The sequence below is a fragment of the Adiantum capillus-veneris genome, chromosome 13 (genome assembly GCF_014529385.1).
Source record: "Adiantum capillus-veneris isolate H3 chromosome 13, ASM1452938v2, whole genome shotgun sequence".
NCBI lineage: Eukaryota > Viridiplantae > Streptophyta > Polypodiopsida > Polypodiales > Pteridaceae > Adiantum > Adiantum capillus-veneris.
Window position 1 is genome coordinate 55,567,389 of NC_140943.1, and position 22,821 is coordinate 55,590,209.

Consider the following 22,821-nt stretch of genomic DNA (forward strand, 5'->3'; position numbering starts at 1 on the left):
AATAATCATAGCTCCCCATTGAAAGAAGAGAAAAATTATTAATACCAAAAAGAAGGTAGTCATACTAGATATTCTTTGGTCTTTGAGATAAGAGATTACTTGTCTTGAGGCTCTCCTAACAGATTCATGTTATCCTATGAACTAGTTGCTTTATAGCCATGCCATCTCTATCTGTTATAGACAAAAATCATCATTGTAGTGCTATATAGTGCATGTCGATGCATGTGATGCAACAAACACAAGCCGAGATACTAGCCTCAATTGCTATTCAATAGAAGATCACAACTACGAGTAACTCTTACAACAACGTCAATTGGAGAATTGTCAATAAAAATCATTGAAACAAACAAGATCTTACCTTGTCTTAAAGAAACATGCGAGTCTAGTGCATATGGAAAACAATTTGGCTTGAATCCACCTTGATGATTGGCAAGCAAATAGTTGGCCACTAAGTGTACAACATAGATAAAGTATTGTGCATCATTGTGGAAGCATACAAACTAAATTAAGGAAAATAAACTGGCATGCCTAGCATACAACTCAGAATACTTTCATAAGCCCTTGGCCACAATGAAGTACTTACCTCTATAGTCTTAACTAATACCTTGAAGTGTCTTGCACTATCGAGTAATCCGACGTCCATGAATGATGGGTTAGAAGCCTCACTTCTAGTTATGGCACCTTGCTTTGCATGTCCCTTTGGCTTGGTGCATACCAGCCTAGCATTACAGTCATTTTGGCAGTTTAGAGGATAACCGGTCATAAAATGATGAAGCTTAATGCATGGTTTGGCTAATCCAAGCACGAGCTTCAAAGGTTTTGTAAACCTCTTTAGGCTAAATTCGGTCTTGAAAAACCCAAAATTGCAAGAAAACATGGAGAATGCAATGTATCCGTGTTATTAAGTCCTCCACCGACTTGTCAAATGATCAACTGAATATCTCTTGGAGAGCTTTGGCCCTTGGCCCCTCCTGCCTTGAAGGGACAACCCGTGCTTGCATTTAAATAGAGACACATTTTCCAAGGTAAAAACATAATTACTTCTTGAGTAATGCTTTCAACAAAACATTATCCTTTGTAACTTCTTGTACTATAACTCCGTCAAGACATAAGAAAACCATAGAAGGATGGAAATTGCAAACCTTATGGCCATTTCGTGATCGTTATACTTGGCAGGATGGAAAGGATAAAAATTATGGTTTTCTCACCTGTACTACTGTGTGTGGGCACGCATCACATTGCAGGATGCATCCCAAAGCAAGCTATTTTGCAAGGCAATGAACAAGACAAGTTGCGGGATTCAATCGGCCTTACCTCATGCAATTCTCCTTGTCTGATCCGTGAAAAAACGGCTCTTGGCAGGGTTGCCTTGACATTAGCACCTTGGGAACAAGCTCTCCAAACAACAACACTAGCGTTGAAGACGTCGTGCGCTTATGCAAAATCTTACTTTTGAATCAAAATACAGTAGAGATATTCATTTCAATTCCATTTGAGGAATGTGCTTCCCTTGGAGATCATGGCTTCACATGACCTTGTGCAACCCCTTGTTGCACCTTGCTTTCGCCGTGCCATTATACAAATTCATCGTGCTATAACTAGCCCTCCCGACCTTGCAGAACCATGCCTACCATGCCCCCCCCCCCCCCAAAACCGGAGGCCCTTGCATGGATGTGCATGACAAACAACATGGTCTTGTTGACTGCTACCCGTGGGACTCGGCCCTTACCCGTAGGGGATGCCCAAAATAGGGCTCCCACTTTGTGGCTTAAGGGTGCCCACCTTATGAAAAAAAAGTCTTGTAGGCTATGACGGACAACGAGCAACACAACAACAACGATTGTTATGCTCAAAGCCATCGGGTTGATGCTCAAATGACGACATGCCAAAAACGAACCCGCGCCAGCTCCTCAAGGTGCTCCTGTTTGGGACAAGTCATGCCAAAAATAGTGCAACTCACCGTTCGGTCTCCCTCTATGGACACAAGTGTTCTTGTGGCCTTTGCCAAGTTCCAAAACTATGTGCAAGCGAGTGTTCTTGCCTCCTTCGTGACTCTGAGATTCCTTAGCTAGTGCATGGTTTGTTGGAGGGTTGCCTTACCCTTCCTGTCACTATCCTCGCTTGCCTTGGTTGTCTCTCCACCCGTACTGTCATAAAATCTAATACCTAACCAACCCAAATGATTTTCTCATATTAAACTAATCATTTAATGTGGGAGAATGGGAGAATAAACGGGATCAAGGGTTAGAATATAGACATGTGCTTATAGATCTATTTCACCATGGGCCCAATGGTAAAGGGGTCCAAATGAGAGATGGTCTGCAAAGAGCAAGGCTACCCAATTGAGCTTAAAAGACCTTGGGGTTAGATTCATTGAAGAACTCCAAAGGTTAGTGTTAAAAAGTCCTTTGACCTTAGGTAAGCTAGGGTTGAGCTTGAGGTGGAAACCCGGCCCAAGCTTGAGGTGCTTGTTGTGCTTACTAACTAATGTGCTTGAGGTGCTTGTCGTGCTTGCTGACTAAGGTGCTTTGATGTGCTTGTCATGCTTGCCGACTAGGGAGCTTGAGGTGCTTGTGGGAACACTACCCAAGCTTGAGGTGCTTTGTCATGCTTGCTGACTAAGGTGCTTGAGGGTAAGGTGTTCCTCAAAGTCAACAACTATCCCTACAAGGAGGGGGCAAGCCCTACAAGAGGGGGCTAGAGAGACAACACACACACCCTCACACAAGGCAAGCTTGGTACAAAGAAAGCATATAGGACACTTGTCAAGTTCCTCCTCATGTTGCCCTCATGGTGTGCCTAAAGCCTATTGTTAGCCTCCCAAGGGGTCCAATGATAATTTAGTAGATTTAATTAATTGTTTTTGCATTTATCAAGTCCTCTTACTCAAAGGGGAAAGGGGGACACTTGTCCCAAGACTACCCTTGTTGCTTGTAATTCATCCTGCATGTATTGGCCAGTCTTGCAGGGGTCTAATAAGCTTCAAGCTTGAGCTACAAGGGGGGGTCGACCAAAGCAAGAAGGGGGCTAGCTTGGGGGGTATACTCTGCCACACACACTCACACACACACACACACACACACACACACTCTCATTGTGTGAAGTGCAAAATGCAAGAGCTCCATCTCCTTCTCCAAGCTAGTAGAGAAGTTGAGAGCCTACACCAACACTCTTGGCTATGGAATGCAAATCCAACCAAGTGCCATGCTTCAATGCTTAAGCTTGCCATCTTCTCCATCTTCATTACTATGCTATTATGTATGCTAGCAATAAGAGTGATGATAAGTGAAGAACTACTTCTTTCTCCTATGAAATGTTTCTTCTTCCTCTTCCCTACCCTCATTCTCCGCTAGCTCTCTCCACCTTTGAAGTTGTCTGAGGCCTTGTGACTGAGGCTTGGGATAATTAATGCTTTTTGCAAATTTTATGTTATGCTCGTGATGCATGATGCTTTCCATCTTCATTGCATCACCTAGGTCACAAGGAACACAAAGATTGTACTAGTACAAATGCCTATTGGAGGGAGGACCGGCTCCACATAAATCCGGTCCTCAACTGTTGTCATGTTCTCTAAACTCTCTCTCTTGCAAAAGTATTGTTCATGCCAAGTTAACTAAGTACTATGTTTATGTTGCTACCATTAATTAAGTTCACCCTCTATGCTCACCAAGTAATCTCACAAAAGTGCTTTATCTAATTTCCTAATTCCGCTACTCTCAAAGTTCATAGGCCATTTCCATTACACGTACGAGAGAGAGAGAGAGAGAGAGAGAGAGAGAGAGAGAGAGAGAGAGAGAGAGAGGGAGAGAGAGCATCTGCCTTGGAGCTCCTCCATGCTTCATGCCTCCCCTCCCTCCTAGCATTGAAAGGATAGAGGAACTACCGCATGCTCATCTCCTCCTAGCCTTACCCCTGGTCACTATTTAGCAGTCCCCTTGACCATGCATGCATAGATTAGGGCCTTGCACCTCCAGTCCTACATTGAGGGCGCCTAGCAAGCATGCCATTGCACTATCTCTCTCTCTCTCTCTCTCTCTCTCTCTCTCTCTCTCTCTCTCTCTCTCTCTCTCTCTAGGAGATGATGAGGGCAAAGATGGGATGGCTTTGTAGGTGTGCACGAAAATGGTACATGCAGTGGAGGCTGGAAAATTGTGTTGGACAAGGTTGGCGAGCTTGTTGTCTCTTTCTTTCTCTGCTGTGTCATGTGAGCAAGGTTTGGAGGCCCTCTTGCCCAACTCAGCCTGGTTTCAAACAACTTACATAGCTCTAGGTATCCTTGCCGTGGCTGAAATGGATGGAGTTGTAGGTCGAAACAAGGACGGTAATGCTAGAAGCCGAGCGTAGGCCTTCAAGCCCCCTAGGAGGTAAAGTGGAGTCAAATGAAGAGGCAGGTGCAAGCTCTCTGTCCGTGCCATCTCATCTTGATGCCCTCTGCTTCCTCATTGTGACTAACAATCCCATCATGGATTTTGTTCGCATGGGACACAATTTCATGAGACTACATGAAGGGAGGGAGGGGGATTCTCGCGAGGGAATCTCGAAACTAGTGGGGTTCCCTATATTTTAGAGCGAGGTATGCAAAGTTGGGCGCCTCTAAGAGTGCTCTCCCATAGGCCCGAAGGACCCTGTATCATAAAGAACACCGTCTCAAAGAAGATGCCCTTCAAGTGTCGGTCAATGCGCAAGCATCGTTTTAAGTTGGCAACAATAGCACTGCTTTAAGAGAATGTCTACCCTGCTAACCTGTTCTTACCTGTCAAAAGGAGATTCTCTTGTGTAGGGGATGGTTGAAACACCCTCGAGTGAAGCTACCACATGGAAAATCCGATGGTTACAATTTCACGGACGCCATCTTTCGAGACGACATGGGGCTACTGATTTTCTCGTCAAGGGCCCTCCAAAGGCACCGTTAGCAGGAGCTTGCAGGATTTGCTCCTGTAAGAGGTGAGTCGCCCCAACATTAACAAGGTTAACAACATATTAACAGACATCTGGTGCACCCCACACACTCTTAGCATAGCTTACAAAAATCCTGCTAAAAAGTGCTAAAAAGCAAAGCTGTGGAGATGGCGAGAGTCACGCTCGTATGTTATGGTCCAAAAAAATAGCTTTAACCCCCCCTTCTCAAAGTACTAGTGCTGTCGCGTTCGACTTCCTTGGCTTCATTGTAGGAGTTACCAAGTTTGGAGAACTCATTCTCCCCACTGCCCCCACTACCCTTGAGTTGGCTGTAAACTATCCCTTTACTCTATAAGAGCGGAGTCCCACCATGCATTAGGGACATTAGTGATATTTAATAAATTGTTGAATGTTGTAGTCACACAATAATATTATGATATTAGTAATCTGAAAGGGACAACACCCTAGAAAATAGTAGTGATACTAGTACTTATGTTTTTCTTTGTATTAAGGAGATAGTACCATGATCAACCGATGAGAATTTGAAACTCAAACCTCTTCAAGATTCTACGTTGATTCGTTTCCTATTTGAAGAAAAAGTGAAAGCCCACGTTCTCCTTTGCTTTTATTTCGACAAAGATAACTTGCGCACATGCACCCGACTCTCTGGGATTCCGATTGAAGGTGAACGAAGCTCAAGCTACCGTTTTCTTGTGCACATGCAAAGTGGTATGGCCCCAAGCTAATGTTTGCATTAAATTCTGATCACTTTTCAATGCTCACTAAGCTCGCATACTAGTCACGCTGCTTCCCGCCAAGCAAATGACTCTTCATCGCATGTGATCGGCAAGAAAGGAGGGGTGACGTTCTGATTGGCAAGAAAGGAGGCGTGACGTTCCGATGCAAGCGGTGGAAATCTCGGTAGCTCAATGCGGTGCGTGCTGAGTTGTTGCACCGGCTGGGGCATAAAAGTAAGGTGCATGTGCGTGGGCTAAGAGTTGGTTTTTACAAAAGTCTAGTGGGACTAAGAAAGAAAACACACTACTGTTACAGCCTTAAGAGCCTAGGGGGGGTCGGCTCTAAATGTTATCTATAGCTCCATACCCCCTCTCAATTTTTGGGAAACTCATATTTAGTATGAAGATAACGGAGGAAAACATAAATGCAGGTACCTAGGAAGCTTCAGAGCTGTGGAGGTGTGATGGCGCAGCTTAATCATTTAGTGGGTGCATGTTCAAACTCGCTACTTTTCTACTCTTCGCGCAGTCAGCTGCTCAGCCCACCCTCGTTCTCGCTCTCCCGCGCGCCATGCAAGCTCTCCTTAGTGCGCTGCAGCTCGTCTGCTCCTTCCGGTAGAGAGAGAGAGAGAGAGAGAGAGAGAGAGAGAGAGAGAGAGAGAGAGAGAGAGAGAGAGAGAGAGAGACCATAATCTCTAATAATTGCTTCAATTTTTAGATGAAAACAAAAAGCCCAGTATTGGTTTTCTTGGCCTGGGCATTATGGGCACTGCCATGGCTACCAACCTCATCAAAGCTGGGTAAGTTTAACGTGTATCTGTATAGAGAAGAATGTTGAATGTATCATAATCAAGGCGGTTGTATGTTTTTTTTTTGGTTTTAAAGCGTTGTGATTGCTGTTTAAGTTTAGCGTGTTTGTGTATAAAGAAAAATCTTGAATGCAGTCATAATCAAGGCGGTTTTATGAGTGTTTTTGTGTTAAAGCGTTGTGATTGTAGTTGACTGTGTTTAACGAACATCCTTTTTTGGCACAGGTACAATGTTTCTGTATGGAATAGGAATGCCAGCAAATGTGAGCCATTGATCAATCAGGGAGCTAGGTACTATGTTAGCAATCTTTGGAGCAATAAATTTTGTCTGAGTAAAAGAAAGAAAGAAATAAAGAGAGATTATTTTAGCTCTCATAGAGGCCAAGGAGGACTGGCCTATGAGATAAAGCCATGTACAATTGTGGAAGTCCTCTGGACATCCTGAAATATAAAGCATAAACTTTCATGTGTGTGGGGATGGATGTGATAGGTTTATGGATACGTGGATGTAGACAAGTATCTACAGAGGTAGTAAATAAAGGGGCAATAGATGAAGCTCAATCAAGGGAGAAGTCGTATGCGAGGGAGAGTACAACAGATGAAAAGTGCAGCCGTAATCAGCTCCAGAACAGATTTTTAGGATGCGGTCTCTGGGGATGCATTGCTTGGAATGTCTGAAACAGGAAGGGTCAGAGCTTTGGACCTGATTTTATGAGACACAAAGCAAGAGCTTCTCTCAACATGCAATCACCTATGCTTGCAACTTAAGTTGCAGTCTATTGGGATGCATTGATTGCAGGATATATCCATCTAGAAAGGTTAAGGAAATTGCAGGCTGCTCTCATTGGATGCGAAGGGAGGACTACTTTTCATGTGCAACCACCTATATGAAGTGCATGGGATGCTGTTTGTTGGTATGCATTGATTGGAGAAGATGTCCAGAAAGGGAAGACTGAGAAAGCTCTGGGCTGTTTGTATCGGACATGACGCTAGTGTCAAAGTCGATGATGCGGAAGCGTAGAGACCAAGGAGAGAGAGAGAGAGAGAGAGAGAGAGAGAGAGAGAGAGAGAGAGAGCAAATCAACCTTGGCAATGATAATTGATGGACAATACAATGGGGGTCGAGGGTTGTTTATATACCAACCTCAGTAAGTTGCCCTACCCCGACTTTGACAAATAAGTAAAATAAATACCTAATAGCCAAACTAAATAATGGGATCACATTGGGCAATTTGCTTGAGATGCCAAAATTTTTAACACCCTCTTTGCAACTCATAGCGGACATAAATAGTGAGACCAAGTTGGTGAAGAAGCTACCATGGACACCTCAGCAGAGGATGGTTCCACTCAATACACCTCGGTTATGCTACCCTCAACTTTATTCCTTAGAAGAATGCCATCTTAAGCATGGGTTGCCTTTTAGAAAAATTGAACTGTAGACTGCACTACGTCCAAGAATCCCATTCGTAAATTGTGAACACATCACATCCAAAATAATAATACTCCAAGATAATGAACTGTGAAAACATCCTATCCATGATCCGGCCAACAACAATGAATTGGTGCACTCATTTATAATGTTATAGATATGTCTGATTGGTTTTGTGCTAGATGCATGTGCCTTTAACTCTGACCTACGAGTTCAAACACCAATAACTTGAACTCCAACTCAAGGGTCCAAATTAATTATATGGAGCACTTGCCCCCCTCTGCCACTCACAAACCTCTGTTTGGTTGAAGCTAGTGGCGGCATATGCCCTTTGACTAGAAATTTGGTGCCGTGACCACTGTGGTTGCCACCATGTGTGCCATGCCGATGTCCTTTGTCAAATCTTTATTACCGTCATCTTTGTCCAGCTTGCCTTTGTCTTTCTCTTTATGTGAGTTCCCGCTTTTGTCTTTGGCGTCAAACTCTCAAGTCAAACAAAGCATCGTGTCACATTTATAACAACTATTGTCGGACCTTGTGGGTACTGAGGCAGCTAATTGAGTATTGGTACTGCCATCCTTGTCAAGCTTGTCTTTGCTTTTGTCCTCTAGGGAACTTGTCCAGTTGCTTTTGGCTCCACAATTTCGAGCAAAACAATTTGTTCGTTTCCTTGAGAACTTTGCTCGTGCATAGGCCGCTAGTGGAATGGTTGATCTGCTGTCCATAGCCATTTGTTGGTTTTGGTCGATGTCGCTGGCGCTCGAGCAAGGGGGGGGGGGGCCTGTCACCAGGAGGTGTATTTTTCCTGTTGCCTTCCGTAAATAAGTATTAGATATATTTATTTTATTTTTACTTGTTTGTCTCGGAACCCTTGAAAAGGTGCAAGTGGACATTGCATGGCCAGTGTGAAACGGCTGCAGCCAAATGGGTTTCTCACATCGGGGATCTAGGTCGGTCAGACAGGGATTGCTCGGGCCAGTTAGCACTGAATTCTGATGAGTATGGAAGCTCGTGTGCGCCAAACTGGAATTTGGGTGTCACAAACGGGAGCGCATAACAATATAAAATACATTCGGATAAATAGGATTTATCACTTATTATTGAAGCCAGAGGATATAGAGAGAAATAAATAGAGAGAGAGAGAGTGAGAAGATCGACACAGTACTGGGGACCAGAAGATGGGTTGGTCCCCCCTCGTAATAGTATCTTTATTACTGAGGAGAAGTCTATACAAGCACTTGAACCGAACGTATTACCACGTTCGTTCTAGAATAAGACTTGATGGTTCCCGAAAGCCTCAGCTTCCGATTCCTAGGGCAAAACCCTATTCCAAGGAACTTCCGTTCCTTATTCCAAATCCTTGAGAACCAAGGTTCTCGCCTCTGGATCTCACCTTCCAGACTTAGGGCATGACATCCCTACAACTCTTTCTAACTCTCTTTCCAGAGTCCTCTTCCCGCAGAACAACTCTGCTTTCCCAGACACGAAGTCCTTACTTGGGAATCCCAACTTCCGGATCGCAACTTGAGAGACTACCTCTCTTCGATCCGTGGATCTTCTTCCCAAACTCGGGTACGAAACCCTTGGGCTGATCTGGCTCTAGTTCCTCAGAGCGCTTTTCTCCTGCAGAGGCTCATGCCTTCCTCTGCTCCTACTCCCCACGAAGAGGAACCTGCAATCAAATACTCAAAGATCATAACATGAAAAACGTTACCTTCAAAGTCTTGACGCTCGAAACGCAACTCCGTTCTCGAAAAGCAATTCCCCGGAAGAGATCTTTACATAGAAAAATCCTCTCTTCCAATCCTACACACAAAAGAGGTGTGTTCTCGGGTTCCTTCTCGTAAATCAGCCCTGTCTACGATGTTTATGGGCTGAAAACAGAGAAAAACAGCAACTTGTCGCCATGGAAACACGCTTCATAGGCACTTCTTCGCGAGGGAACTCGCGCATTGGGTCTTGGCGACATCTGGTACACTTGGGGTAGCCATGGGCATCACCGGCAATGTCTTCTTTACGGCTGAAATCTGCAGCAACATCTCCTCCTTGCAAAGATTGGTCCTCCTCTCTGAGTGAGGGCATGTGATGCTTTTATAGCTCCTAGCCACAGGCACGAATAGCTGCTCGCGTAGAGATCGGGGCGGTTTTTTTTTTCTCATTCCCCCCCCCCCCGGGTTCTACTAGAAAAAGAGAGAGAGAAAACGCTGGCTGATCTGTTGCCTTATTTATCAGATGGCTGTCCACTTATTAAGTGGGCGGCCGGCGTATTTTAAAAATAGTCTGAACCTGCCCAAAAACTCAATAAAACCTTATAAGTTAAAAACAATGCTTTCACAACACTTCCCAGGCGTCCCTGGATGCAATCACATGCACAGTTGCAATGCAGACAAAGACTTCCTCGCGGGAAAGCATCTGCTTTCCCGAAAAGCAATCCCGCTTTCTCAGAAAGCATCTATTTTTCCTCAAAGTTTCCTCTGAACCCATCTTCATTCAAGTGCTTGCTTTTCCTTGTGCACAATTCTAACACAGTTCGGAATTTCCTCCCGACTATGGATATTCCCTTTCCGATGCACCCGTCACCCACCTTGTGACGCATCAGGAATACCTATCACCTAGTCCTTTCCTACCGAACTTACGGTACAATCTCCTTCACGATGCTCTATGTCACCCATCCTATGACACATCAGAGATGTCCGTTCCCGGATGGTCGGATACTTCTTTCCGATGCTCCCTGTCACCCATCCGATGTGACACATCAGAAGTACCCGTTCTTGGTGGCCTTACAGATATTCCCTTTCATAGTGCTCCCGTCATTACTCTGAATGACGCACTAGGAATATTCTGTACTCGGATGTCTCCAGTGAGAAAAACCCTCTCACTTAAAATTCCAATAATTCATTTAGAATTATTTTTCCTTGGTGTTCCAAGCGAGAAAACCCTCTCACTTATAAATCCAATAATTCATTTAGAATTATTTTTCTGTCAGATAAAGCCAATTTGGCAACACTGGGCCACTCGTCAAGTCACTGCAACTTTATAAGTTGAAAGGGGCCAGTAAATTAACCCACATTGTAGATGGTGGTCAAATGGTAGCATCTCCTAAAATTTAGGGAACTGCTATTTTTGACCGGAAAATGTGTTCGCGTCATTAGCTCTGGAATGACAAGGGGAACATTTTATTGCTCTGCTGCCAAGTCGACTGACGCACCAATTGAGATATTTTTAGCAGGGAAAGCCCAAACTCGGAAACTGGGCGACGTGTCAGCCTGTGAGCGATTCTGCCACTCTGGGAGGCAAAAACGAGCTGCATATCAACCAAGGGGGCGCCATTTTCAGCCTCAGGTGGATTGTAGCAGGTACAGAAGCTATGGAATGCTTACCTTGCCCTCTATGCACAGTATGGTGACGTGAGTGATGCCCCGCACTCTACATACTACTCTCTTTCTCCCCTACGTACAATATGTTATGCCCCACTAGTGGGCTTCTCATTTGACCTATGTACAGTTCTGGGGGTTTATGGGCGTTTGCCAAGGCAAGAGCCTTCTGAACAGGAACCGGATTAGCTAATTGCTAATCCCCCACAAGTACGCACCGTTCCATCACGAAAGATTGCGAGTTTGGGGAGTTTTCTCGCGTGAAAACTCGTCCAATTCACAGGGGAACTGTCCCATTGCGTGCGGGAGCCCTTGGGACACGCGTAGGCGTGTTCACTCCGCTAAAAACGATCCGAAACAGGGATTTACAGCCTGCTGTGTTTTTCTGCAGGTTTAGGGTTTCGCACCTAAACTGCAAGGGAACAACGGGGGAGCCTCGCGAGAGCCTTGGGATGCGTGTACAGGCTTTTGGGCTCCGAGCAGTGAAAAACAGAGAATTACAGCCCGCTGAATTTCTGTGACAGCTCACCAGAAAGCTTCCAGATATCGAGGGAATCCGTCCTAGACAGGTGTTTTTGACCTACAGGGGTTTTTGCGCCGTTATGTTGTCGAAATCCGGTCGAAAACCTGCGTTTTCAGCCCTCGCCAGGTTTGGACAGCTTTGTGAAAGCTTGTGCTAAGTGGTCGGATCGTCTACCTTAATTTGAATAAAGAAATACCGAAAGGGGCGCCAGTCTTTGAGGCCTACAGGGTGTCGGTCTCGTGTGCACAGTGACATTCTAGTCGTTGGACGCAACTGTGTTCTCTTCCCTTCTCAGTGCTCTGTGTAAAGTTAACAGGTAATTGAAATAGTACCGCCCTCTACGTTGTACGGGCCGGTTATAGGGGCCATATTGAAGTTACAAGATCTGGATTTTGTACCTTCTTGCACTCCAAAAGGTGGCTACACTATCCCCAAGCTGCTCCATACGCTTTGTATAGAGGGCTCCACACAACTTGCTTCTCCCAAGCTGCTTCTTAAAATGCACTTTTCCGCCTCTCTTAGCTCCAATCTCTGCCTTTTCTAAGCCACCACAAAACACTTCAAAGGTGGCTGCAAGGTTTGCACCAAGCCGCTCTAGACACTCTGCGCACAAGGCTTCACAATCCCACCTTCCAAATTGCTCCTCAAAACTTTCCCAAGCCGTTTTCACACCTCCTACAACGGATGAAAAGACCCATCTTTTCATCGATTTCTATAAGGAGGGGACGCGCTTTGCAAATTTGTACTCCAGAACTCCAAGACAACTCACCCAAGGAGGTCACCTCCACTGCCCAAGTGGAAGTCAAAAGCCTTCCACCTTGAGCCTTTTTAAACGCTAAGGGAGGGTGAGGATACCTTTGCTCGCTGGCTAGAGAACTGTTGACCTTGCTGTATGTTGCTAAATTGGCTTTATTTGACAGAAAAATAATTCTAAATGAATTATTGGATTTATAAGTGAGGGTTTTCTCGCTTGGAACACCAAGGAAAAATAATTCTAAATGAATTATTGGAATTTTAAGTGAGAGGGTTTTTCTCATTGGAGACATCTGAGTACAGTATATTCCTAGTGCGTCATTCAAAGTAATGACGGGAGCACTGTGAACGGGAATATCTGTAAGTCCACCAGGAACGGGTACTTCTGATGCATCACATCTGATGGGTGATAGGGAGGTCCGAGGAGCATCGGGAACATCGTAGACGGGGCTGATTTACGAGAAGGAACCCGAGAACACACCTCTTTTATGTGTAGGATTGGAAGAGAGGATTTTCTATGTAGAAATCTGTTCCGGGGAATTGCTTTTCGAGAACAGAGTTGCGTTTCGAGCGCCGAGGCTTTGAAGGTAACGCTATTCATGTTATGATCTCTAAGTATTTGTTTGCAGGTGTACTTCCTCTTAGTGAGGGAGCAGGAGCAGAGAAAGCGCTCTGAGGAATTAGAGCCGGATCACCCAAGGGTTTTGTACTCGAGTTTGGGAAGTAGATCCACGGATCGGAGAGAGGTAGGCTCTCGAGTTGTGATCCGGAAGTTGAGATTCCCAAGTAAGGACTCCATGTCCAAGAAAGCAGAGTTGTTCTGGGGGAAGAGGACTCTAGAAACAGAGTCGGAAAAGAGTTGCAAGGATGCCGTGCCCTGAGTCTCGAAGGTGAGATCTAGAGGCGAGAACCTTGGTTCTTGAGGATTTGGAAAAAGGAACAGAAGTTCCTATAAGAAGCTGAGGCTTCTGGGAACCATCAAGTTTTATTCACGAATGACGAGTTTTTACATGGCTCGTAAGTTTGATGATTGGTGAAGGATATCCTCGAGGTACTAGAGGAAGGACATGAACTGGTAAGATAAGTATTGAATTCTTGAATTTTTGTTTAATTTAATTTTTAATTTCTCTTCTGAGAAAGGACCAGCTTAACTCACCATTGAGCAAGATTTTGAATTTTTCCGGTTTCTCTCTGGGCAGTTCAGTTGGACCTCTACAGTTGAGGACAACTGTTTATAAGTGAGAGGGATGTTGCTAAATTGGCTTTATCTGACAGAAAAATAATTCTAAATGAATTATTGGATTTATAAGTGAGAGGGTTTTCTCGCTTGGAACACCAAGGAAAAATAATTCTAAATGAATTATTGGAATTTTAAGTGAGAGGTTTTTTCTCACTGGAGACATCCGAGTACAAAGTATTCCTAGTGCGTCATTCAAAGTAATGACGGGAGCACTATGAACGGGAATATTTGGAAGTCCACCAAGAACCGGTACTTCTGATGCGTCACATCGGATGGGTGATAGGGAGGAGTATCGGGAAGAAGTATCCGACCATCCGGGAACGGACATCTCTGATGCGTCATAGGATGGGTGACATAGAGCATCGTGAAGGAGATTGTACCGTAAGTTCGGTAGGAAAGGACTAGGTGATGGATATTCCTGATGCGTCACAAGGTGGGTGACGGGTGCATCGGAAAGGGGATATCCATAGTCGAGAGAAAATTCCAAACTGTGTTGGAATTGTGCACAAGGAAAAGCAAGCACTTGAATGAAGATGGGTTCAAAGGAAACTTTGAGGACAAACAGATGCTTTCTAAGGAAGTGGAATTGCTTTTTGGGAAAGCAGATGCTTTCCCGCGAGGAAATCTATGTTAGCATTGCAACTGTGCATGTGATTGCATCCAGGGACGCCAGGGAAGTGCTGTGAAAGCATCGATTTTAACTTATAAGGTTTATTGAGTTTTTGGAGAGATTTAGAGCATTTTTAAAGGTGACCGGCCGCCCACTTAATAAGTGTCACGTGACACATCCAACTCTATGTGTCCGTGGACAAGCTATAGCATAACAAGGGTTCCGTCAGTCTAGTTAGTCTAGATTAGAAGTGATCTGGCACTTTTGTGAGTCTATTCGTAGACCGTGGATGCCCAGTCACTTAGTGTAGATGCATATATCCTGTGGTTGCACATAGCATGATCATAAGCATTCCCATCAGAATCCATCAGCATCCTTCAGGGGAATTTTCAAGTGCATTTAGCCTATTTTACCTATTTTTGACATTTTTCACTTATTAATTTAAGTGACTTTTGTTGGAAAGTAGGTAGGGCAAATTGGGTAAGATAATATATAAGCAAACCAAGCTTAGCACTAATTGGCAGATGAGCAAGGAGAACAACAGGCTTCGGCGATAGGTTCCCTCTCTCTCAGCAAGACTCCCCAAGTACCTTGGGCGATTTCTCTCATGCAGACAGCATAGCGTTTTTCCTCACCATCGCGAACAGCCATTTTCCCTTGGCATTTTTCAGCAGACACAAGATCGCCTAGCCTCTTTCATCTAGCGTTTCCAGAGCCCATCATCGCCTACTGTTCCTTGGCGTTTTCAGCACCAACCCGCAGCAGAAAGGCAGCGTTTTCAGCACCAAAACGCAGCAGAAATATCAGCGTTTTCATCAGCCCAAGTCTGCATTTTTCAGCAGCATAAAATCAGCCCCGAATTCAGCACTTTGAATCGCAGCAGATTTCAGCCTTGAGCGTTTTTGGACAGCAGATACATACTTACAGATTTCAGCCCTTAGATCGGTTTCGCCATCCCCGTCGTCATCACCGACATAGCCTAGACTTGCATCTGTCACATGCATCATCATTGTACCAGTTTATGCAATCAATAGTAGACCACTCTTGCCGACGAGAGTGGGGCCTTCGGAGGAGGGTTTTACAACAGTCTCTAGTGTCGTATTCTCTTCTCTCTCTATCTCTCAGTCTCATACACTCATGCACAGTGTCCATTTACTTAATTGTGATCATTGCACTCTCTCATTAAGAACAGAAGGCTCTCTCTTCCATAAGTACAAAAGGAACCTTGAGCACATTACGGAGCACTCATCTCGAGAAAGAACAAGATTTATTACGCTGCATGTTACATTGGTATCAGAGCTTTGGCAGTGTTCTGTATCACGCAAGGAAAGAACCACAAGAATCACAAGAATTTTTTTTTGCTTGTTGCGGTCGCACGAACCCAAGTTCGCTTGGGCGTGTCGATTCCTAATCGTGTTTTTGAAGAGTGACAGGAATCCCAAGAAAGAAGGGCTTGTCCAGCCTCCCCTTGTGCCTCTTTTCACTCATTGAGAGCGGAATGTGCACTTAGCGGCCGGCCAATCGACGTGAGGTGGGAAAAAGCAACCTTGGTGTGAGCGTAAGGGCGCCAAGGGGTGCGCCCGCGGAAAGGAGTAGAACTTTGGTGAAGAGAAGATCCTTCTCAAACACAGATTGCAAGCGAAAGAAAACCCTCAAGAACCTCAAGACCCTCAAGAACCCAAGTTCCTCGTGGACTTAAGAACCAAAGATCATAGTGCATGGTCATCACCCGAAGCGGAATGGATACTTCGTATACAGGTGATGAGCATGAGAGAGGCGACGAAGAGTTCTCCCCACCAAGAGATTTTTCCGACCCTCCTCCTTTTCCATCTACGCCACGAGTTGTACCAACTTCCATGGAGGCGATGGTCAAGTCTATGTTGGACATGATGGCCCAATAACAAGAAGCCAATCGCGAAGCAACTCGCCTTGCGCTGGCATAACAAGAAGCGAATCGAATTGCGCTGGCACAACAAGAAGCGACTCGCATTGCTTTGGAACGCGAGCGCGAAGAAAGAAATGAAAGAAATGCCATAAAACAAGAAGCAACTCGCATTGCTTTAGAACGCGAGCGCGATCAATGAAACGAAAGAAAAGCACAAAGAAAGGAGGAACGGGAAGCTCAAAGAGCGGCCTTCGAGGCCGAGCATGAGGCTCAACGAGACCTCCGCACTCAAGAATTGGTTCGACAAGTACTTGCCTCGAAGTACGAACCAGCCAAAGATTGTGGGAGTTCCTCAAGTGGCGCAAGCCACGATGTGGACTCCAACAATCCAGTCACAGAGAAGTTGACTTTAGTAAGTATGATGGTAAGATGGATGGTACGGTTTTTCATTCTTAGTTACATCAATTTAATGATTATTTTGCGACAACTAAGAAGACAAGGAATAGCAAGGTTTTGACGACAGCTATGTACCTTGCCGGTGATGCCATCAATTGGTACCACGCATGGCAAGAGGTACAGTTAGCCGCGCACCTAGAGGAAGCCGACGAACTCACGTCCCTTTCCTTCAATTGGGTTGATTTCCAAGACTAGCTCAAGGCGCGGTTTATGCCATCTCAGTACCTCGCACGATTGAAGGACGATTGGCGCGCTCTCAAGCAAAATGGTATGCCGGTTATGTCTTTCTCTAATCGTGTTTTGCAGCTCGGCACTCAATTACGCAAATCGGATTCGGAGCGCAAGGAGGCATTCCTTTATGGATTTGACAAGTATATCAAGTATGATGTCGAGGTACTTGATCCAATCGATCTCAACAAGGTAGTAGCGATTGCTCTCGCACACGAGATGAAGCACAACAAGGGAAAGCCTAAGGAAAACAAGACTTCTCAAGGAAACCCTCAGAATTCTCAGAACACGCAGAATGGTAATTCTTCTAGCCCTTCTTCCTCTAATTCCTTGGAAAAAAACTCTAACAATGAATCTAAGGGTAAAGCTAAAGCACCTGCAAAACCTAAGCTAACCCAAGATGAAAAATTTGCGCAAGGAATTGTAGGAGGATACATCACGGCTGAAGAACAAGTGATTTATGCTAAAGAAGGTAGATGTTTTTAATGTCACGTCAAGGGTCACATTAAGAAGGCTTGTCCTAAGACAACCCCACCTAAAGAACCAAAGGCACCCACAGCAACCACAAGAACCTTACAGAATCAAGCTGAATGTTCTCATGTCTCTGAAACACACATTGATGAGTCTCTCATGAAGTGTTATGGTCATGTAAAGGGTCAACGTTTTATCATATTGTTTGATCCAAGTAGTATGCATGATGTGATCAGTCCCTCTCTTGTTGAGAGAGCCCGCCTAGAGGTTAGTCAGAAATCTCCTCTCGAGGTTTCTGGCTTCGCTCTTGGTATGGACTCTCTCATCACGCAAGAGTGCCTTGATGTGATGTTTACCGTTCAACAAGCTGCTTTCCATCGGAAATTTCTTGTGTCTCGTCTCTCAGGATGTGATATGATTTTGGGCATAAGATGGTTTCGTGAGCATAACCCTCTCATTGATTGGGAGGCTAACACTCTCACATTAAATGCCAAAACTGACTCCCCCCTCATCATTCGTGCTGAGGAGGGCTTGCATTCTTTGCCTATCATCTCTCATGTGCAGGTAAAGCGTGAATTACGACTAGGAGCACAAGCGGCATTTATCTATGCTACTCCAGTTTTCCAGAGCATTCAGGCTCGAGCTAAGTATTCAGATTTGTTTACGAAGTTTAAACATCTCTTTTTGTACGATGATCTTCCACCTCGTCTCCCACCCGAACGGCCGGAGGACCATCGCATCGAGCTTATGAAGGAGGCACAGCCTGTCAGTAAGGCTCCCTATCGTTTGAACAAGACACAGGAGGAAGAGTTAGAGTGACAACTCACGGAGTTGGTGGCTAGAGGATTCGTACGTCCTAGTGTAAGTCCTTTTGCTGCTTCTATTTTATTTGTTCGCAAGAAGGATGGTTCGTCTCGTTTGTGTGTTGATTACAGGGCATTAAACAAGATGACCGTCAAGAACAAGTTTCCGATGCCTCGCATTGAGTATCCTCGATAGGCTCAATGGGACAAATGTTTTCAGCAAGGTCGATCTCATAAGTGAATACCATCAGGTAAGGGTATTCAAAGGCGACATTTTCAAGACCGCTTTTCGCACCGAACGAGGGCAATGGAAGTATTTTGTTATGCCTTTTGGATTGACAGGTGCCGTGGGTACATTTAATTGTCTCATGGTAAGTCATTTCAGCGATATGGTCGGTGTATGTGTGTTCATCTTTTTGGATGATATTCTCATTTTTTCTGCCTCGTGGGAACAACATGAAAGAGATGTCGAAAGGGTACTAACTCGTTTGGATGAGTATCAGTTGTACATTGCAGCTAAGAAGTCTGAATTTTTTCTTACTGAAGTCACTTATGTGGGTTATATCATTTCTGCAGAGGGCGTTAAGCTAGATCCCGTGAAGGTGGAACAGGTTCGTAATTGGGATTTGCCCAAAACTGCATATGATGTGCGTCCTTTTCTTGGTTTATGTCAAGCATATAGTTCGCACACAGAGAATTTTGCATGCATTGTTGCACGTACGACTGATGTTTTGAAAGGGGTAAAGACTTGCCGTCAGCGCGTAGACTTGTCCGAGGCAGCCGTTGAGGCTTTCGCAGCTCTCAAGGTTGCGGTGACAGAAGCACCATGTCTTATCCTTGCCTCTTGGGAAGATCCCTTTGAGGTATGGACGGATGCGAGCAGTGTCGCCATAGGCGCTGTGCTTCAGCAGCATGGTCGTCCTGTAGCTTTCCTTAGCTGGAAGCTCAATAGTGCGGAAAAGAATTATTCAGTTTATGATAAAGAACTTTTGTCTGTCATTCACTCTCTTCAGCATTGTAAGCATTTTCTTTATGGTAGAGAGTTTATAGTTCGCACAGATTATCAAGCCCTCAAGTGGCTACAGTCTATGCCTAGTGCACATTGGAGTGATCACCAAGCACGGTGGTCACAATTTTTTGAGCAATTTGGAGGTTTGATTGAGTATGTGCCTAGAAAAGCTAACCCTGTTGCAGATGCGTTGAGTCGCAAAGGACAGATTTTGGCTCTTGAGTCAAGATCCACATTTTCTATTCAGGGTGAGTCTTTTTACAGCATGAAGAATCAATATACGGATTCCGAGTTTGCTAAGCATTGGTTGCAGGCTCTTTCTTCCCAAGGGCCAAGCAACTATCTTATTCATGATGGTTTGTTGTATTTTCGTCAACGTTTATGTGTGTTGCCCTATCTTAGGCCAACCATATTGCATGATGCATATGATTCTCTCATGGGTGGGCACAGGGGAATGAACACCACTTTGGAAAAAATTGAAAGATTCTTTTATTGGCCTAAAATGCGAAAAGATGTGTTTCGTTATGTCACACACTATACTATATGTCAAAAGGTAAAAGCTCCGCGGGTAAGCAGCAAGGCCTCTTGCTTCCGCTGCCTATTCCCGATGGACCTTTTCAAGATATTTTCATGGATTTTGTAACTAACCTACCACCAAGTTCGTATTCAAGGAACACTCAATGTTTGGCAATTGTCGATCGTTTCAGCAAGTTTTGCATGTTGATTCCTTGTAAAGCCACAGTCACGGCTCAAGATGTAGCACGGGTGTTCATTAAGCATTGGTACCCCCTCTGTGGTTTGCCAAAATCAATTGTTTCAGATAGGTATTTTTTAACTCACGTCCAATTTTTGGCGCGCACTCTTTGAAAATTTTGGCACTAAGTTGAATTTTTCATCGGCTTTTTATCCACAGTGAGATGGTCAAACAAAAATTTACAATCAATTGGCTTTTGATGTTTTAAAGTCGTATGTGCATGGTTAACAATTTCAGTGGGAGCTCTATCTCCCATTGGTTCAAGCTATTTTGAATGACTCTTTTTCTTCTTATATTGGTCGAACTTCGTATGAGGCAGCTTTTGGCCGTCCGTTCCAGTCACTTTTGACTCGCTCGGTCAGTCAAATGCTTGATGCCAATGCTGAAAGTCAATCATTGGATGAGATTTCTGAGAGTGTGAAGCTTCAGCTAAGCAAGGCTCAGGAATCTTATTCACGGCAAGCTAATAAGCATCGTCAGGATGTTCGGATCAAGGAAGGAGATTGGGCGTATTTAAGAATCATGAAGCAACGTCTTAAGCAAGTTGGAAAGAAATGTCCAAAGTTGTCTTTTCGTATGTATGGTCCATTTCCAGTCATTAAAAAGATAAATGAGGTTTCAATGAAATTGCAGTTGCCTAACTCATGGTCAATGCACAACGTTTTCCAAGTTTCTTGGTTGAAAGTGTTTCAGGGAACACCTCCAAAGGAAATTTCGGAAGAAGAAGAATTGGAGATCATCGATGAAGCTGAAGTCATGGAACCGGACAAAGTGTTGTTGCATCGGTTTCGACATGGTTCAAAGAAGCAAGTGAGACAATACTTTTTGAAGTTCAAGGATCGAGGAACCCACGAAGTGGTGTGGGTCGACGAAGAGTTTTTCAAGGATTATCCAGAGTTGTTGGCAGACTACAAGGAAGCCATGCAGCTCGGTACCAGTACCTCACTTTAAAAAGGAGGGAGGGGATGTCACGTAACACATCCAACCCTATGTGTTCGTGGACAAGCTACAGCATAACAAGGGTCCTGTCAGTCCAGTCAGTCTAGATTAGAAGTGATCTGGCACTTTTGTGAGTCTATTCGTAGACCGTGCATGCCCAGTCACTTTATAACCGGCCTATACAACGTAGAGGGCGGTACTATTTCAATTACCTGTTAACTTTACACAGAGCACTGAGAAGGGAAGAGAACACAGTTGTGTCCAACGACTAGAATGTCACTGCGCACACGAGACCGACACCCTGTAGGCCCCAAAGACTGGCGCCCCTTTCGGTATTTCTTTATTCAAATTAAGGTAGACGATCCGACCACTTAGCACAAGCTTTCACAAAGCTGTCCAAACCTGGCGACGGCTGAAAACGCAGGTTTTCGACCGGATTTCGACAACATAACGGCGCAAAAACCCCTGTAGGTCAAAAACACCTGTCTAGGACGGATTCCCTCGATATCTTGAAGCTTTCTGGTGAGCTGTCACAGAAATTCAGCGGGCTGTAATTCTCCGTTTTTCACTGCTGGGAGCCCAAAAGCCTGTACACGCATCCCAAGGCTCTCACAAGGCTCCCCCGATGTTCCCTTGCAGTTTAGGTGCGAAACCCTAAACCTGCAGAAAAACACAGCAGGCTGTAAATCCCTGTTTCGGATCGTTTTTAGCGGAGCGAACACGCCTACGCGTGTCCCAAGGGCTCCCGCACGCAATGGGACAGTTCCCCTGTGAATTGGACGAGTTTTCACGCGAGAAAACTCTCCAAACTCGCAATCTTTCCCGATGGAACTGTGCGTACCTGTGGGGGATTAGCAATTAGCTAATCCGGTTCCTGTTCAGAAGGCTCTTGCCTTGGCAAACGCCCATAAACCCCCAGAACTGTACATAGGTCAAATGAGAAGCCCACTAGTGGGGCATAACATACTGTACGTAGGGGAGAAAGAGAGTAGTATGTAGCATGCGGGGCATCACTCACGTCACCATACTGTGCATAGAGGGCAAGGTAAGCATTCCATAGCTTCTGTACCTGCTACAATCCACCCGAGGCTGAAAATGGCGCCCCCTTTGTTGATATGCAGCTCGTTTTTGCCTCCCAGAGTGGCAGAATCGCTCACAGGCTGACATGTCGCCCAGTTTCCGAGTTTGGGCTTTCCCTGCTAAAAATATCTCAACTGGTGCGTCAGTTGACTTGGCAACAGAGCAATAAAATGTTCCCCTTATCATTCCAGAGCTAATGACGCGAACACATTTTCCGGTCAAAAATAGCAGTTTCCTAAATTTTAGGAGATGCTTCCACGGCGTCCCTATTGGTCTCCTGACCATCATTGAAGACTACCATTTGACCAACATCTACAATGTGGGTTAATTTATTGGCCCCTTTCAACTTATAAAGTTGCAGTGACTTGACGAGTGGCCCAAATTCCAGTTTGGCGCACACGAGCTTCCATACTCATCAGAATTCAGTGCTAACTGGCCCGGGTAGTCCCTGTCTGACCGACCTAGATCCCCGATGTGAGAAACCCATTTGGCTGCAGTCGTTTCACACTAGCCATGCAATGTCCCACTTGCACCTTTTCAAGGGTTTTGGGACAAACAAGTAAAAATAAAATAAATATATCTAATACTTATTTACGGAAGGCAACAGGAAAAATACACCTCCTGGTGACACACCCCACCCTTGAAATACTGCAAGCGACCTCGCTTGCATGCCAATAATACATGCAGGTATCTCCTGATATCACATATATTCTATGATGGGAATCCAAGATATACATGCTTCCGGAAATGTAGCGTTGGACGATTAAACAATCCCACCAACCTGGCTACGACACATATATCAAGCATAGAAGTCTTCTAGTG

The 22,821-nt window shown here is 44.9% G+C and overlaps 1 protein-coding gene across 1 annotated transcript in view; it reads left to right on the forward strand.

The window, feature by feature from the left end:
* Window positions 1-6,027: 6,027 nt before the first annotated feature.
* Window positions 6,028-22,821, forward strand: part of GLYR2 (glyoxylate reductase 2) — a 125,370-nt gene continuing 108,576 nt past the window's right edge. Inside the window, exons 1-3 of the mRNA XM_086526779.1 lie at window positions 6,028-6,251; window positions 6,355-6,436; window positions 6,671-6,736. Of these exons, the coding sequence (XP_086382905.1) occupies window positions 6,062-6,251; window positions 6,355-6,436; window positions 6,671-6,736 (338 nt within the window). The 5' untranslated portion in view covers window positions 6,028-6,061. The remainder of the gene's footprint in view (window positions 6,252-6,354; window positions 6,437-6,670; window positions 6,737-22,821) is intronic.